A 17,692-nucleotide genomic window follows, 5' to 3' on the forward strand; every position below is an offset into this window, starting at 1 on the left:
CTTGGGTCCCAATCAGGAGGAGGGGGTCCTCTTGGGTCCCAATCAGGGTGAGGGGGTCCTCGTGGGTCCCAGTCCGGAGGTGGAGGCCCTCTTGGGTCCCAATCAAAAGGAGGGGGCCCTCTTGGGCCCCATCCTCCAGGCGGTGGTGGACCCCATCCTCCAGGCGGTGGTGGGCCCCATCCTCCAGGCGGCGGTGGGCCCCATCCTCCAGGCGGCGGAGGGCCCCTTTCCGCTGGGCCCCTGTCGAACGGAGGCCCGTCTTCACCCGGGGGTGCGATGGGAGGTCTGTTCCGCGTGGGTGCGTCTCCCCGGCCCATGTGTTTTATTAAAGCCGAGCTACAACACCTTTGAGACGGAGCGCGGCGCTTCGAGGAGCCGCTGTTAGCCGCCGGCTAATGGAAGAAAACAAAACCAGTTTCAGGCTCAAACTCGTTCGTTAACGGCTCAGCGACGTTTACCGAGTTCACTCAGCGAACAGTAAAAATGTTTTTTTAACAAAAAATGAACACGTTCAAGAAAATGTTGTTTTGTTCTGCTTAGTTTTTACTACACACGCCACTGCTACGGAAACATTCCTTTTTCTTCGGCGCCACTTCTTCTTCTCCGGTTTTCTTCCTCGTGTTCTTCTTCGTGAGTTTATTGGCGGGTGGCAGAACACTGAAGGTATTCTTTACCGCCATCCTCTGGTATGGAGTGTGGTCATCATAGTATCTGTATGAATAAACTACATAATCAAATTCTATTAATCAATTTTGTTTTCTTAAAATATTTAATCATAACTTGTATGTGTTTGTGCCACAAGTTATGTTGCTGTGTATCGATTATGTTAAACTTTGATTTTTTTTCCAAACTCTCTTCATATATCTTTGTTCTTGCTCATATTTCTGACATTCTAGTATAACATGTTGTATTGTTTCATCTTCTCCACAGTGCTCACATTTTCCTGTATTGTGTTTTTGTATTTGAAAAAGTGTATAAATGAGTCTCATATGTCCAACTCTTAGTCTTGTTATTAATCTTTCCTCCTTTCTGCTCCTTCTTCCAGTTCTTGTTTCTTCTATTTTTGATCCTATCCAACTTTTTGGTCTGTGGGAGGAAACTGGAGTACCTTGAGAAAACCCACACATGCACGGATAGAACATGCAAACTTCCACAAGGGCCCCCGGGCCGGGACTTGAACCGGGAATCTTCTCACTGATATGCAGTAGCTCTACCAACTGCACCACCACGCTGCCAATTCTGAATAATGTGAGAAGTAGTTCTGATAAAATGTCTGGTCTGCTGTCTGAATAATTATGTTTTAAACTCAATAATACAGAACTTGAATCTGAACAAATTATTTTTTAATGGTTTTATGTCTTCTTTATGGGCAGCACAGTGGCACAGTTGGTAGAGCTGCCACCTGTCAGCGAGGTGGTCACCCTGGTTCATATCCTGGTCCGTGGGCCTTTCTGGGTGGAGTTTGCATGTTCTCTCCGTACATGCGTGGGTTTTCTTTGGGTACTCCAGTTTCCTCCCACAGACAAAAAACATGCATGTTAGACTGATTGGTAACTCTAAATTGTCTCTAGGTGTGAATGAGAGAGTGAATGCTTGTTTGTCTTGTTTGTCTCTTTGTGTCCCTGTAATGGACTGGAGACCTGTCCAGGGTGTACCCCGCCACTTGTCCAGTGATGGCTGGACATGGGCACCATTGAACCTGTTGTGAGTTGCAAGACTGAATTAAATGAAGAATAAGCAGAATACAACAGAACCTTGTGACCCAAAAAGGAAGAAGCAGGTAAAGACGATGGATGGATGGATGAATGGATGGATGGTTGGATGGTTGGATGGATGGATGTCTTCCACTCACTGTTTCTCCAGTTTTCTCTGGCAGTTGTCAAACAACAATTACATGCATTAACGCCTTCAGCTAACAAGGAGTTTAGACCGACAAAAAAAACATCCTCTCAAATAAACGAGACTCAGAAAACACACCAAAGTCTGAGAATTGTCAGATTATAAATTCTTTTGTAATAATTCAATTAGATTTAACTTTACTTTCATTTTAGTGAGACTGTTAATCAGTTGAATTCTTTCATATCTCTATTTCTGGCAGTACAAAAACAAATGCTCATCTTGTCTGCAGAGTTCACATTTATTGGACTACGTTTCCCTGTTAGGAATAATGTCCTGTTTAATCCCGTGTCCCCACATCTGGGATGTGATACGACTGTTTCCTCCCTCCTGCTTCTTTCAGCTCTCTTCATTTCTCCTGTTTTCTAATGATTTCTATAAAACCATCAACCTTTTCTTCATCCCACAGTTTTTGTCATCATTTCCTCATTTTCTGCCTCTTTTTACGTCTGTGTGACTGAATCTGATATCTGTTTCAACTGATGCGTTTCTGGAAAATTTGGACCTTTGTCTGCCATTTCATTTCCTCTTGTGCCAATATGAGCTGGTATTCACACAACAACAACTTTCTTCCTGCTGCTCCCTTCTTCAGGGGTCGTCAGAGTGAGAAATCTTGCATGAAAGATTTGGCAAGTGTTTTACGCCAGATGCCCTTCCTGACTCTACCCGAGCTCCAACCCACAATCTCAGAATTACAAGACTGCAGTCTGTTTGGTTGCAGATGGCCCATCGTCCCCAGAAGCTGTCACAGTGACTTTCAGCTACCTTGGGCAGTTCCAGGCGAGTCCTCCTTGTGGTGTATTCTGGTCTGATCCACCAGCAGACCCTGGAACGATGAGTGAACTGGTGTCCTCAATCTGACCCGGTAAGGAGCTGAGACCTGGTGACATGATGTAACTTTGGGTCCACTGTTCCACGACCAGAACAGAAGCCACATTGCTCCTCTTGAAACAAAGGTTCGACAGTCAGCCAGAGCAAACTTTCCAGGGGAGGGCGAGAGGTGTGATCCCACAATAGCTGGAACACACTCTACACTCCTCCTTTGTAAAAATGGGAACCACCACCCTGGTCTGTCACTCCCCAGGCGTTGTCTGTGCGCCACTGAAGATATGCTTCAACCAGGACAGCCCAGTAACATCCAGAGCTTGCATCTCCAGCAACTGGTCCTTTCTAATGTTTAATGGTGGTTCTCCCATTTCAGCTAATGTTGCTTCTCCAGATTGTTTTTAAAGCACCTGTAACAATTCTCAATACCTGATATTGAATGTTTACTTTTTCTAATGTTGTATCTGAAGCTGTGTTATAAACAGCAGGTGCACCTTCTAGCACCCTGCCATGGACAAGAAGGCCGGATCTTCTGCCGTTTGACACCTAGGAACAAACAACAGTCGGAGCTCATCCTCCAAATCAAAGGCGCAGGGAAGCCACCTTCTCATCCACCTGGAAAACTCCAACACACACACACCAAGTTGGGGGGCTAAGAGTAGACCAACCCCAGCTCAGCGCCTCTCACCATGGGCAACTCCAGAGTGGAATAAGGTCCAGCCCCTCTCAAGGAGATCACTTCCAGAGCGCATGCTGTGTGTCGAGGTGAGCCCAACAGTCGTCCCTCGCAAATTCGCAGTTCAACTTTCGTGGACTCATTCTTTCGTGGTTTTTCAATGTAAGATTGTACACGACAGATGACTGTCAACTTTAATATTACTCACGTGATTGGGCCAGTACGGGAAAAAAAAAAAAATAAAAATAATAAAAACTTCACACAGGTGCCACCATTTTGTAGTTTTCTTTCAATAAGCCTATACTGTAATTCCAGTCAAAAGAACTACATTACCCAGAAGCCAATAGTGCTTCCAGCTGCTGCTTTCTGCCAAAATGGAGGGAAGTTTTGCAACGTAGGAAGAAGTAATGATCAGTCTATGAAGCTCACAGAATTGGCAGGAAAGTTGCAAATAATCCTGAAGCTCAATTATCCACGCACACATCAACCTGGACGGGGCGGTGGGCTTTGTCTGCTGAACCGGAACAGAGCTGCTGGTCTGCAGAGCTGGTGAGTAAAATGTTGCAGTACTGTGCATAAATATACACATGTTGTTTAACTTAATTAGGTTTAAGAATTTAGAATATTGCAAGAGTGTGGGAAGGGTTTATAAAGCCTTAAAATATATATAAATATTAAATAAATATAGCGTTCCTACTTGGTGGTTTTTCACCATCGCAGGGGTGTCTGGACGTAAACCCTGCGATAATCGAGGGACTACCTGTATGTCTAGTCGATACCTCTCAACCTCACGCACAAGCTCAGGCTCCTTCCCTTCCAGAGGTCACAGTCCATGTCTCAAGAGCCAGCTTTGGTAAGCCAGGGTCAGAGCGCCAAGGCCTCCGCCTTCAGCCACTGCCCATGACATCATGCACCAGATTTGTAAAGCCCCTCCTGCAGGTGGTAGGTCCACAGGAAGGCAAACCTATGTTACTCATTCAGGTTGAGCCCAACCGGGCCCCATGGGTAGAGGCTCGGTCACCAGGTGCTTGCCGACAAGCCCCTTCAGGCCTGGCTTCAGGGTGGGGCCCCGGTAACCCACGTCCAGGCAAGAGACACAGAGCTCCTTGTTTTAATTTGTCCATATAAGTCTTCTGAATCGCTCTTTGTCTGACCTGTCACCTCGAACCTATCTGCCTTCGGAGACACTACCAGGGGCCATCACCCATGACAGCATAACTACTAGGACCATTCAGGTGCAAACTCCTCCACCACGATAAGGTGGCGATTCAAGGAGTGGTGTCTCTGACACACCAACCACTTCAGCTTGTACGTATATATCAAAGACACATATACAGACACTTTCTAAAAAAGTAAAATATAATGGAAAAGTTGTTTAACTTCCATAATTTCATTCAAAAAGTTAATCTTTAATAGATGATAGTTTCAGGGCCCACAATTTAAACGATTTCAAGTATTTGCTTATTTTTACATAATTTTTATCTGGTGCTCCTCATTTTCCTCTTGACAATACTCCATAGATTCTCAGTGGGGTTTAGGTCTGGTGAGTTGGCTGGTCAGTCAAGCAGTGGGGCCATCAAACCAGGTTTTGGTGCTTCTGGCAGCATGGGCAGGGGCCAGGTTCTGCTGGAAGATGAAATCTGCATCTCCATACAGATCCTCAGCAGAAGGAATTATGAAGTCCTCTAAAACATTCTGGTAGACTGTTGCAGTGACCTTGGATTTAAGAAAGCAGAGTTTACCAACACCTGCACCGGGCATTGCACCTCAAATCATGACTGACTGTGGATATTTCACACAGGACCTCAAGCAGTATGGGTTCTGTTCCTCATCTTTCTTCCTCCAAACCGTTGCACCTTGATTTCTCAATGAAAGACAAACTTTACTTCCATCAGAAAAGAGGACAGAGGAACCCGACAGTTGTAGTCCATCTCCCGGATGCGTCTGAATGTGGTGGTTTTTGAAGCTGTGACTCCGCTTCATTCCACTCGTTCTGGATCTCTGCCAGATTCTGGAATCTTCTCGGTTTGATAATCTGCTGAAGCCCACGGTCATCTCTTTTGCTGGTGCATCTTCTCAATTCAATTCAATTCAAAAAATACTTTATTAATCCCAAAGGGAAATTATTTTGTTGTAACTCATTATCTTCATCAAGAGATGTTTTAGATGCTGATGGCTGTAGACAGGAAGGATCTCTTGTAAAGGTCCATCCCACAGTGGATCCTAAGAAACTGGCTGCAGATGTCGTCTGATCCGTCCACCCAGACTCTGCTGGACTCTTGGTTCCCCCGGTCTGTAGGACCACCCGAATGCCGGGCAGAACTCCTCCCAAAGAAATGACCACTCCTCCCAGCAGTCTGCCGAGCTCCTCGTCGCTGCGGACAGCCAACTGTAGGTGTCTGGGGACGATCCTGTCATTCCTCTGTCATGAGCCGTGTTTCCTGCTAGTTCCAGGATCTCAGTGGTCAGGCACTCGAGCACAGCTGGCAGGTAGACGAGAATGCATCCACAGAACATCCTTTCCAACTCATTTGAGATTTGGGGCTGTAGTTGAGATATTATTTGAGCTTTTGAGATGTTAATCTGCTGGTTGGTTGTAGAAAACTGCCTTGTTGCCATGGTTACGCATCATAACAAATGTCCAAAACTTAAAAAGTTTCAGTAAAAATCCTTCCAGCTGCACAGCATCTGATACCAGAGGAAACAATCATCCAAAAAATGTGATTTACATCCAGAAAAAGAGGAATTAAAGTTTCCTAAAGCAAAATCTCAGAATGAAAGTAACAGAGCTGCTCCAACATGCAGCCACCTTGAGCGGCACAATTCTAGAACTCTGTGTTCTCCTGCCACATTTTGCCTTCCACTAGACTTTCCATTGATATGCTTGGACACAGCACTCTGTGAACAGCCATACTCCTTAGCTATGACCTTTTGTGGCTTACTCTGTGAATTGTGGAAAGAGCTGAAGACTGCTGTTCACAAACGCTCTCCATCCAACCTCACTGAGCTCGAGCTGTTTTGCAAAGAAGAATGGGCAAGCATTTCAGTCTCTCCATGTGCAAAACTGATAGACATACCCCAAGAGACTTGCAGCTGGAATTGCAGCAAAAGGCGGCGCTACAAAGTATTAATGCAAGATGGCCGAATATGGCACGCCCCACTTTTCAGTTTTTTATTTGTTAAAAAAGTTTGACACATCCAATAAATTTCATTCCACTTCACGATCGTGTCCCACTTGTTGTTGATTCTTCACAATAAAATTTTATATCTTTATGTTTGAAGATTGAAATGTGGCAAAAGGTTGAAAAGTTCAAGGGGGCCGAATACTTTCACAAGGCACTGTATGTATACAGACGTACATACACACATACATAGGATGAAACTTATAAATACAGGCCCAGAAGTATAACCCCACTAACATTTAGCAGGTGTACCCTCGACCTCAGGCTGTCTCCGTCATCAAGCTTCTGGCTGGTACTCCAAGTCACACGTGTGCTTGATGATTTTAATGACTGCTGGATGCTTGTCACGATGCTAACACTTGGAACACAAAACTGCCTCTGAGCTGGAAAACTGAACCTAAACCTCTGGCCCAGATCAATGTGAACACAAGACAAGGTGGCCTGCAGCATCACAGAAAAAGCTTTTATTGTTTAGTCTTGCTGGTTGAAGTTGCTCAACTTTGACAAAGAAAACAGAACGTTGTAGAACATCAACATTATGAATATGGGATCTGTCAAAATTATAGCAAACATCAAACATCTTGGCTCTTGAACAACAAACCCAAAAACTGGTCTGAACACATCAGGTGCCCCCCAGCCAGTTATTGCAGTGACACCACTCAGCATCAGTTCCCTCATGTGCATAGCTTTGCCAACAAGTAAAAAAAGACCATCTGAACATGAGAAGGTTCACAAGAGGTTTTCAGTTCCTATAGTGCTGTCAGGTCAAGGCAGACTCCTTCAGGACAAAGCAAGGCAGAACCGTCAATCCTACTTTTTCTAGTCTGAGGAAAGAAGCAAGAAATGAAACCAAGATGTCCTGGTGACCCAAACGGGTCCAGTTCCTGTTCAGTCAGAAGGAGACAGTGGAACCACAAACTGGTTCTGCGCTTTCAATGATAAAAAAAGTAACAAAGAAACACCTAGTTCCACACTGTTCACACCGGTCAAAAAGTGGTTTCAAATCAGTTTTACATGCATCTTTAAATGCTTTGTAAGCTGAAATGAAACTGGATTTTCAACTGGTTTCAAACCAGTTTCAACTGCCAACTAACTTGTATTAGTTTTGAGACTGTGTAAAGTTAGTTTCAGATTAATTCAAACAGATTAGTTCAACTTGTTTTCAGACCGTTAGTTCCAGGCTAGCTCTCCATGAATCCAGAAAAAATGGATTCCAAAATGATTTAAACTCCTTCCTCATTAGTTTAAATCAGTTACAGATGAAATACAACTGGTTAAACACCAGATTTCCTAGTGTCAGACTGGTTTAAACCAGTATCAAAATTTTTATTTTTTTACTGGTCCTAGTTTTGGGTTGTTCCAGAATAAACTGACTAGTATGAACTAGTTCCTCGTTAGTTGAAACCAGAACAGATGAATTTAAACTGTTCAGATAGATTTAAACTGGTTCCAACTCAATTTTATTGATTACGGACTGGTATTCATTGCTTACTGGTTTAAAGTGGTTTCAGGTAACTTAAAGTGATGTCAAACTAGTTTAAATTAGTTAAAGACTTGTCCTCAGACTGACAGTCATTAAATTGATTTCAGATTAGCTAAAACTGTTTTTAGATTGGTTTAAATTGATTATAGGCAGCTTAACATGTTTCAGACGGGTTTAAATCAGTTTTAAACAAGTTCAAACTGGTTCTGACTGGTTTAGAGTGGTTCCAGATTAATTCAAATTGGTTACATTTTGGTTTGACTTGTTTAAAAATGAGTTCAAATAAGTTTCAAACTGATTTTAAACATTTTCTCAGGAGAATCGTGAATTGAAATGTCGAACAACCTTCAGAAAAAAAAGAGACTTTTTATTTTCTAAACTAAACTCTGACGTTTTTCTTCAAACATAAGTTGTGTTTTGTCTCATCTTCTTCCAAACTGTAGAGAAAATCAGAAGTGAAAGCAAGTGAAGTAATGTGTCGGGGAGTTTGGGTGTGGGATGACGTTTTGATGTCTTCGGCTAACGTCACATGGTTCTTCAGAAGGGGCGGGGCTTCAGCCTCGCCATCTTCCATCTCAGAGAAATCTTTGAGTTCTGGATCGACTCAGTCATACGGGCTAAAGGTTCTCTCCAGGTTCTCGGACTCATCGTCATCAGTGAAGAAGTCGTCCTCGTCTATGTCGTCCTCGTCGTAGTCTTCATGCCACTCAGGGACATACTCTTCATCATACTCATCATCATCCTCCTCTACCTCCTCGCCACCGTCCTCTTCAGTGTAATTGTTGTTGTCTGAGTCCCCTGAGTCCGAAGCTCGGTTTGACTTGGACCTGATCGACACCAGAGTTTCAGTGAGTTACAGAGAAACACATGAACACCACACCTGTACAGGTAGTTTGTAACCAAGCTGGTTTAACAAACAGAACCAGAACCAGAGGAGCGAGGACAGGTGCGTTCAGGTTCAGCTCACCCTTTGTTGATGTCCGTGTTGTTGGAAAGATTGGACGCCTGAGTGGACTCTGGTTCCTGGCTGTCTCTGGACTGATACCCAACCCTGAAGTCCTGAACAAAACAGACAAATGAGTCAAACAGAAAAGTTTAAACTGAGAAAAAAACAGTTCTATGCAGACCAAGTGGTTTCACAGTGAAGTAGAATTAGAAAAAAAGGTTTTTTTTAAACTTAGCTTTTTTTTATTTTTATAACAAATGGTGACACTTTTCCATAGTTATTTGTTCCATCTCTTACAGCAATTTATCAAGTTATAATAAGAACATTTACCAACTTATAATGTTCCACATTATAAATTGGTAAAAGAAAATGAGATGGCAATAATGACACAACCAAAAGTTATAATAGAACAATGAATACAATAAATAAATAAAGACGAAATAATGACGAGAGAAAAAAAAAAGGAAAAAAAAATCCCCTCTAAGGTAAGATAGTCCACACATTCCTGTTTACAGTGTTATTTTTTACTAGTATGAAAGTGTACAGAGTGCAAAAAGACAGAACTCTAAGCACATCACTGTATTAATAAGGGCACAACTCAGTGGCGGCTCATCTGTAGGGGGCGCTCGGGCGCCGCCCACCCACTGGAACCACTCACAATTTTACATAGAAGACTTAAAAAAATAAAATAAAAATGAAATTATAAAATGAAAATATATTCAAAATATATGTCATTTTTTGTTGTTGTGTAAAATAAATACTTTATAGTTAATGATGAGTTAAGTTGTTTCTTTCAAAAACATTGTCTGATTGGTGACGTATTTCCAGCCCTTGGGCGCGCAAGAATCTAATCCATTGACTCTCATTAAAAATTGCACATGCGCAGTTATTCCGTGACGTTACAAGAGATAGGAAGATTCTGGACGCCGATATCGGCGCCCAGGGGCACGTCGAACGAGAACTGTACCGATCAGTACTGATCGCGTGTGATTCCGGTCCGGGAACAGATATTTTTTCGTGTTTTTTGATCCGTTTCGTTTTTTCAGTTTCTCCACAGTTCTCTCCTCCCTTCCCTGTTATGGCAAGGGGGCTGCACAGCTGGAGACAGAAAAGATCTGCAGAGAGTGATGAAGGCTGCACAGAAGACTATTGGAGTCAGCCTCCCCACCATCACAGACATTTACACCTCCAGATGCAGGAAGAGGGCCACCTGCATCATGAAGGACCCCACTCAGCCAGCACACACACTGCCCCGCTCCTGTCAGGCAGGAGGTTGCAGAGCATTAAGTGTAGAACCACTAGACTGAGGAACAGCTTCTACCCTTAAGCTGTTAAGACTCACAAATCCCTAACCAGAAAAATCACTGTAATGCCACTCTAGTTGGTGATATGGCCTTTAAGCTGCTGTATTCATACCCATCTGCTCACAACAGACTCATTGTCAGGCTGCTGTTAAATATACCATATTATTTTACATTATTAGTGTTTTGCGTATATTTTATATCCTTATATATAGAGTTAAATCATATAGTATAGTCAGAGTCAGAGATTATTTATTGTCGTTCGCAGAAATTATGTACACAGGGTCCCAGTTACATCCAACAATAAACATGTAAAAGAAAAACAATGATAACATCTAAGATATGAACCAAGAAAAACATCAACTAAAAACACACTAAGCACTAATGGCGTAGTGTCTCTCAGTCCTGTCTCAGGAGGACGCTGAAGACGTTTATATATTTGGATTTATGATAGCAGGGGTTCTGCTCTTTGGCATCGGCGGGGCTCTGTTTTATTGACTTTTGAAGAAGACATCGGCAGCAGTTTCAGCCATGACAAAGCTTCCGAATCAGTGCGAAGGTTTGGTTTGTGCTACGAGTACTTATAATCAGCTGATTTATGAGCTAAACCGTAAGATGAAGGTGATTTGTGAGAATCGCAGGCCACCTGCGGCTCCTAGGACTCGTCAGCATGCTGGGATTGACCTTGAGGAAGGCTCATAACACGGATCAGTGGAGTGGATACCCATGAATTTGGCCATTTTGGACCAGAAGGTTCCAGCAGGACTCAAGGCTGACAAGAAAAAAACAGTCTGCCTGAAGAAAAATCAACAGTTGTGGTTTATCTGAATCCGACTCCCCTGTTTGGCCTTGGATAAGAGCAGACTATCAAATTTCTCCTGGGACATGGGTAAGTAGGGACAAAGCTTCATCTATCGCAACTCCCATGTCCAGCCAGCACTGTGCGAGAAACGGGGTACACCCTGGACAGGTTGCAAGTCCATTTCACCGGAGGGACAGTGGACGTGTGGCCGCTCACGTGCGCTATCCTGCCTCCTCCTCAACAAGTAGATTAACATAATTTTATATTGTGCATTCTTTAGTTTTCTTTGTGCTGATGTGTAAAACCACATCAAAGCCTTAGACCGTCTTGGCCTGAAAATTAAGCACATTATTATGGACCGGCCCGGTCGTGACAACGCAGTGCATTAACATCATATCTGGAAGATGTCTGTAAATTTCAGCTAAATCTCAGATTTTGGTTATCCTGTGCGAATGCGCCACATAAAAAACAGACGGAGAGTAATTTATTTAATACATGTGGTCCCTAGGTAAAACTAATCCCGTGTGAATAGAGCTTATGAGGTAGTCCATAGTTAGACTAGTTTCTAAACCCAGTGTTTACCGGTAACTTATTTGGTTTAAAGACTTCATAAATCCTATTTGTTAAAAGTGAAATTTGTTTTGATAATTTAAAAACTGATTGTATTTTGTTCCAAATTTTAAGAGTGTTTTTTTCTTTTTGTCCAGACTGTCAATTCTTTTGCAGGAGCAGCTAAAAAGGGTAATGAACAAACTGGTTTTAAACTGGACTGAGGTTGGACTTAAACTGGTTTCAGGGCTGATTTAACCAGTTCCAGGTTTTGGCCCAGTACCTGTGTGGAGTGCTGCAGGATGGCCAACAGACGCTCCTGGATGCGTCGCATGAGTTCCAGTCCTGTGTTCAGGTGTTCTGGCTTTAGTAGGCGGACACACGAGGCCAGGTCAGTGCACTGCAGTAGAGTCTCCTCTAAAGACAGAAATCGGTAAGACCAGTTTAGAGAACAGCAGCTCTAGCTACAGGACGGTGCTGCAGAGTCTAACCTAGCAGGATCTGCAAAGCACTGGTTTGGTGGTCTAGAGCCTCAGTCTGTTGCTCCATCACGTCCATCTTCTCCGTCTCCTGATTGTAGTAGCTATAGACACAGGAGTAGGCCAGCACCTGCAGACAGAAAGCAGGTCACAGTTAACTCACAGACCCAATCTCAGCTGAACCACTGAAATTAGAAAACAGTAGAAGCACGACTGACAGGGCTGTGTGGCATCTCGCTCACGCTAACACATGCACACACACACACACGCACAAATGCACACTTGCACACCACCATACATAAACTGAACAAAAATATAAATGCTACACTTTTGTTTTTGCTCCCACTTTTCATGAGCTGAACTCAAAGATCTGAAACTTTTTCTATGAACACAAAAAGTATTTTCTCTGAAATATTGTTCATGTCCCGTTCAGAGGAGAGCTTTCAGAAATTATTCCGGTCCATCAGAACCAAAGAGGAGGAGCAGAACTCTGCTGTGCTGAAGCAGAGTGATGCATTCAATGTGTGTCGGACGTCTCCATCATGTCATTTACTATAATGAATTAACTCACTTTAATGATCCTTTTTGTGGTTAACTACCTTTATAAACTAACTACAAAGCTGCTGTGCGTCATCATCAATATTCTCTCAGTAATAAATCTGTTTGTCTTAAAGTAAAGATGTGTGAAATGTGTGAGAGTGTCACTTCCCAGAGACGGTGTGAGCGTTGCAAAGCATCCTGGGTAGGAACTATGTGTGCAATGTTTCTGAGTGTGAAAATGTTTTTTTTTTAATCATCCAAAAAAGTTCAATCTGGTCCTCTGGATATTCAAAACAAAAAAAAAAAAGAAAAGAAAAAGCAAAAAAATGTAGAAACTTCCTCAGTCTGAGGTGCTGTATTCAGCTCAGTCTCTTAAATAGCACCTTCTCAGAGTGGATCAACCAGTTTGCTCTGAGAAGATGCTATTTAAGAGACTGAGCTGAATACAGCACCTCAGACTGAGGAAGTCTGTCGGATGAGAGACGAAACGTTTCTACATTTTCTTGCTTTGTTTTGTTTTTTGTTTTTTTGAATGTCCAGAGGACCAGATTGAACTTTTTTGGATTTTTCTACCTGGATTATTGAGCATGCATCAGGATGTTTTTTTTTATCATGTTATGTTCCTGTTCTGGTTTGGCTTCTTGCATGTTAAAGTCTCAGTTATTGACTGTAAACTGACACCATGAGTCAGAGACTGTTTTGCAGTAAATATGAGAAAAGAAAATATACTGGGAGGTTGGTGATGTCACTGGGTGGTGGTAGCTTTGTTTAGCTCCACATAGCGCTGTGAAAATAATCATAGTATTGTATGATTTTGGTGTAGGGAACTGTCTTTAAAAAAATTTGCGGAAATTTTCCAGATTTAAATTTAGCAGGAGCCAATTCCAGTAAAGGTTTTCAAAGTTAGCAAAAATGCTAATCCGCAGAGGGAGAAAGAGGACTAGTGAGTGTCGGAGCTACAATACAGGATGAAACAACTAGGATCCTGGAGTGCATCAGGAGAAAAGCCATCGATGAACTGATGAGTGAATGTCTCAGGCAGCAGCAGAAACCCAAGGTGGAAGAAGCAGAACAAGAGGAGCCATCATGGAAGATAAACCCCTGTATGGCATGTACCACCGGCAGATTGAGGAAGTGGCTGATATCAACAAATGCTACCAGTGGCTAGAGAGGGCTGGACTGAAGGACAGCACAGAGGAACTAATCACAATGGTACAAAAACAGGTCCTCAACACAATAACAGTAGAGGCTTGGGTCTACCTAACCAGACAACACCCAAGATGTAGGCTGTGCAAAGATGTCCATGAGACAATTCAACACATAACAGGATGTACAAACCGGATTCCAAAAAAGTTGGGACACTAAACAAATTGTCTGAATGCAATGATGTGGAGGTGCCAACATCTAATATTTTATTCAGAATAGAACACAAATCACAGATCAAAAGTTTAAACTGAGAGAATGTATCATTTTAAGGGAAACATCTGTTGTTTCCAAATTTCATGGCGTCAACAAATCCCAAAAAAGTTGGGACAAGTCCATTTTTACCACTGTGTGGCATCCCCCCTTCTTCTTACAACACTCAACAGACGTCTGGGGACAGAGGAGACCAGTTTCTCAAGTTTAGAAATAGGAATGCTCTCCCATTCATGTCTAATACAGGCCTCGAACTGTTCAATCGTCTTGGGCCTTCTTTGTCGCACCTTCCTCTTTATGATGCGCCAAATGTTCTCTATAGGTGAAAGATCTGGACTGCAGGCTGGCCATTTCAGTACCTGGATCCTTCTCCTACGTAGCCATGATGTTGTGATTGCTGCAGAATGTGGTCTGGCATTATCGTGTTGAAAAATGCAGGGTCTTCCCTGAAAGAGATGACGTCTAGATGGGAGCATATGTTGTTCTAGAACTTGAACATAGTTCTCTGCATTAATGGTGCCTTTCCAGACATGCAAGCTGCCCGTGCCACAAGCGCTCATGCAACCCCATACCATCAGTGATGCAGGCTTCTGAACGGAGCGTTAATAACAACTTGGGCTATCCTTGTCCTCTCTGGTCCGGATGACATGGCGTCCCATTGTTCCATAAAGAACTTCAAATCGTGACTCATCTGACCACAGAACAGTCTTCCATTTTGCCACACTCCATTTTAAATGACCCCTGGCCCAGTGCAAACGTCTGAGCTTGTGGAGCTTGCTTAGAAATGGCTTCCGCTTTGCACTGTAGATTTTCAGCTGGCAACGGCGGATGGCACGGCGGATTGTGTTCACTGACAATGCTTTCTGGAAGTATTCCTGAGCCCATTCTGTTATTTCCTTGACAGTGGCATTCCTGTTTGAGGTGCAGTGACGTTTAAGGACCCGGAGATCACGAGCATCCAGTAGAGTTTTACGGCCTTGACCCTTACGCACAGAGACTGTTCCAGATTCTCTGAATCTTTTGATGATTTTATGCACGGTTGATGATGATAACTTAAAAGTCTTTGCTATTTTACGCTGGGTAACACCATTCTGGTATTGTTGCACTATCTTTCTGCGCAACAATGGTGGAATTGGTGATCCTCTTACCATCTTGGCTTCTGAGAGACACTGACACTCTGAGAAGCTCTTTTTATACCCAATCATGTTGTCAATTGACCCAATTAGTGTTAATTGGTCTTCCAGCTGTTCGTTATATGCTCAATTTCCTTTTTCCAGCCACTTATTGCTACTTGTCCCAACTTTTTGGGGATTTGTTTACACTGTGAAATTTTGAATCAACATATTTTTCCTTTAAAATGTTACATTTACTCAGATTAAACTTTTGATCTGTCATCTATGTTATATTACGAATAAAATATTGACATTTGTCATCTCCACATCATTGCATTCAGTTTTTATTCACAATTTGTTTAGTGTCCCAACTTTTTTTGGAATCCAGTTTGTAGGATCCAGGCAAGCAAAGTATACATGGAACACCATAACCATGTGGTTGGAATAATATACAGGAACATCTGTAATAATATATAGGAACATCTGTGCTGAGTATAGGCTGGAGGTCCCACAGTCAAAGTGGGAGATGCCATCAAGGGTGGTGGAGAATAGCAGGGCTGGGATACTGTGAGACTTCCAGATCCAGATCAACAAACAGGTGATGGCTAACCAGCTGGACATTGTGCTGGTTGACAAGCAAGAGAAGAAGGCAGTGGTGATTGATGTAGCAATCCCAAGTGACTGTAACATCAGAAGAAGGAGCAGCTGGAGAAGAACTGAAAGAGGAAATACAGAAGATGTGGATTCAAAGAGTCAGTAGTTCCAGTGGTCATTGAAGCTCTTGGTGCTGTGACCCCCAAACTGGAAGAGTGGCACCAACAGATCCCAGGAACAACCTCAGAGATCTCTGTCCAGAAGAGCTCAGTCCTAGAAACAGCTAAGATACTGAACAGAACCCTCAAACTCTCAGGTAGAGGACCCGAGTTTGAAAGTAAAACAGAACCACCCAAGTTGTAGAGTAGGGCGAGCTACAAGTTGTGTGAGAAGATCAGGGGTTTAGAGTTCAAATCCCAGTGCCAATCTCTGAGCAACCTCTGTTACATAATGTGCGAGACACATAAAAATGAGGCCATGCCAGCTTCGACGTGGCATGGATTAACAAGGACCTTGTCAGATGTTGGGGGAACCAGGACATCTTGATGAGAAATGGGCTACTGAAACGAGACATGCATGGACATGGGCAGAGAACTTAACATTGTTGGAACGCTACTATATGAGCAAGCCTAGAGAGAGGGGTTTTATGGAGGAGATGTCGGGAATGTGGAAAATTTGATCCCATCATCCAGATTGAGTCAGAAACAACTTTGGACAAGAGAAAAATTTGCTATCACACCTAGAGATTGACGAGGTACAACAAAAATGATATGAGATAGCAGAGCTCCAAGCTAGTCCAGACAAGTGATTAGGTATCGACTTGTCCTGAGGTCCAGACCTGATCCCCAGGGGATCAGGATCTAGCCCTTCTAGCATTTCTCTGGTTCAGTGAGCAGGACCACCGAGGAAAAGGACAGTACCTTTCGAGCCTGAGCGAGGACTTTACAGGCGTCAATTACAAAGGTAAGCGACTTCATCTGCAGAGCCTCATTAATAGATGACACTTTGTTTTCCAGGCTGGCAGCAAAATCCTGCAACACAAAACGCCACAGGTAAAGATGAAAGCAGGAAGTGGTTCGTCCTCTGGAGATCTGACAGACAACGCATCAACACATCCTGATTGCTGCAGGAAACCACTGAAAACATTTGAAGAAATTTCACAATAAGAGCCCTACTGTATTTATTTCATTTTAGTTTGGTGCTCTCTGGTGGCTCAGTTGGTGGAGCTGTTGCCTCTCATTGACAAGGTCACCAGTTCAAATCCCAGCTTGGGACCTTTCTGGTTGGAGTTTGCATGTTCTCTCTGTGCATGCATGGGTTTTCTCTGGGTACTCTGGTTTCCTCCCACAGACCAAAAACATGCATGTTAGACTGAATGGTAACTCTAATGCTCCTTTTCCACCACTCCTACTCAGCCCCAACTCTGCTCAGTTCATTACGGTTTGAGCGCTTTTCCACCAGTCTTGAGTTTCCTGAACTATCTCTTAGTTCTGCTGCTATAGGCTTAGACTGCTGGAGGATAAATTGACCACATTTCCTCACTCTGCTGCTGTCTTTACTCTACCTGTTTGTATTCATAATTATTTCTATCTTTACATGATTTTTGTCTCTCCTCCTATAGAAACTACATCTGGACCTGCCATTCTGTGCTTGTCTGTTTCTACTTCCTGTCCTCTCAAACCAGCCAGTCAAAGCAGATGACCGCTCGTCCTGAGCCTGGTTCTGCTGGAAGTTTATTCTTGTTAAAATGGAGTTTTTCCTTCCACAGTCTCCTTTATGCTTGCTCAGGATGAAAGACTGTGACAAAGTGAAGATTCAACACAATCTGCTGCTTCCTTAGATTGAGAACTTTAAATAATTTATGTGGATGTTTTTGTACAGTGAGACGACT

General features: G+C 43.0%; 1 protein-coding gene across 1 annotated transcript in view; it reads right to left on the bottom strand.

Annotated features, from left to right (window-relative positions):
* Positions 1-7,699: 7,699 nt before the first annotated feature.
* Positions 7,700-17,692, bottom strand: part of LOC119413682 (cullin-9) — a 91,733-nt gene continuing 81,740 nt past the window's right edge. Inside the window, exons 41-45 of the mRNA XM_037680739.1 lie at positions 16,722-16,832; positions 12,152-12,269; positions 11,944-12,077; positions 9,030-9,121; positions 7,700-8,889 (exon numbers count right to left, since the gene is read on the bottom strand). Of these exons, the coding sequence (XP_037536667.1) occupies positions 8,667-8,889; positions 9,030-9,121; positions 11,944-12,077; positions 12,152-12,269; positions 16,722-16,832 (678 nt within the window). The 3' untranslated portion in view covers positions 7,700-8,666. The remainder of the gene's footprint in view (positions 8,890-9,029; positions 9,122-11,943; positions 12,078-12,151; positions 12,270-16,721; positions 16,833-17,692) is intronic.

The sequence above is a fragment of the Nematolebias whitei genome, chromosome 1 (assembly GCF_014905685.2).
Source record: "Nematolebias whitei isolate Nwh7 chromosome 1, NemWhi1, whole genome shotgun sequence".
Classification (NCBI taxonomy): Eukaryota; Metazoa; Chordata; class Actinopteri; order Cyprinodontiformes; family Rivulidae; genus Nematolebias; species Nematolebias whitei.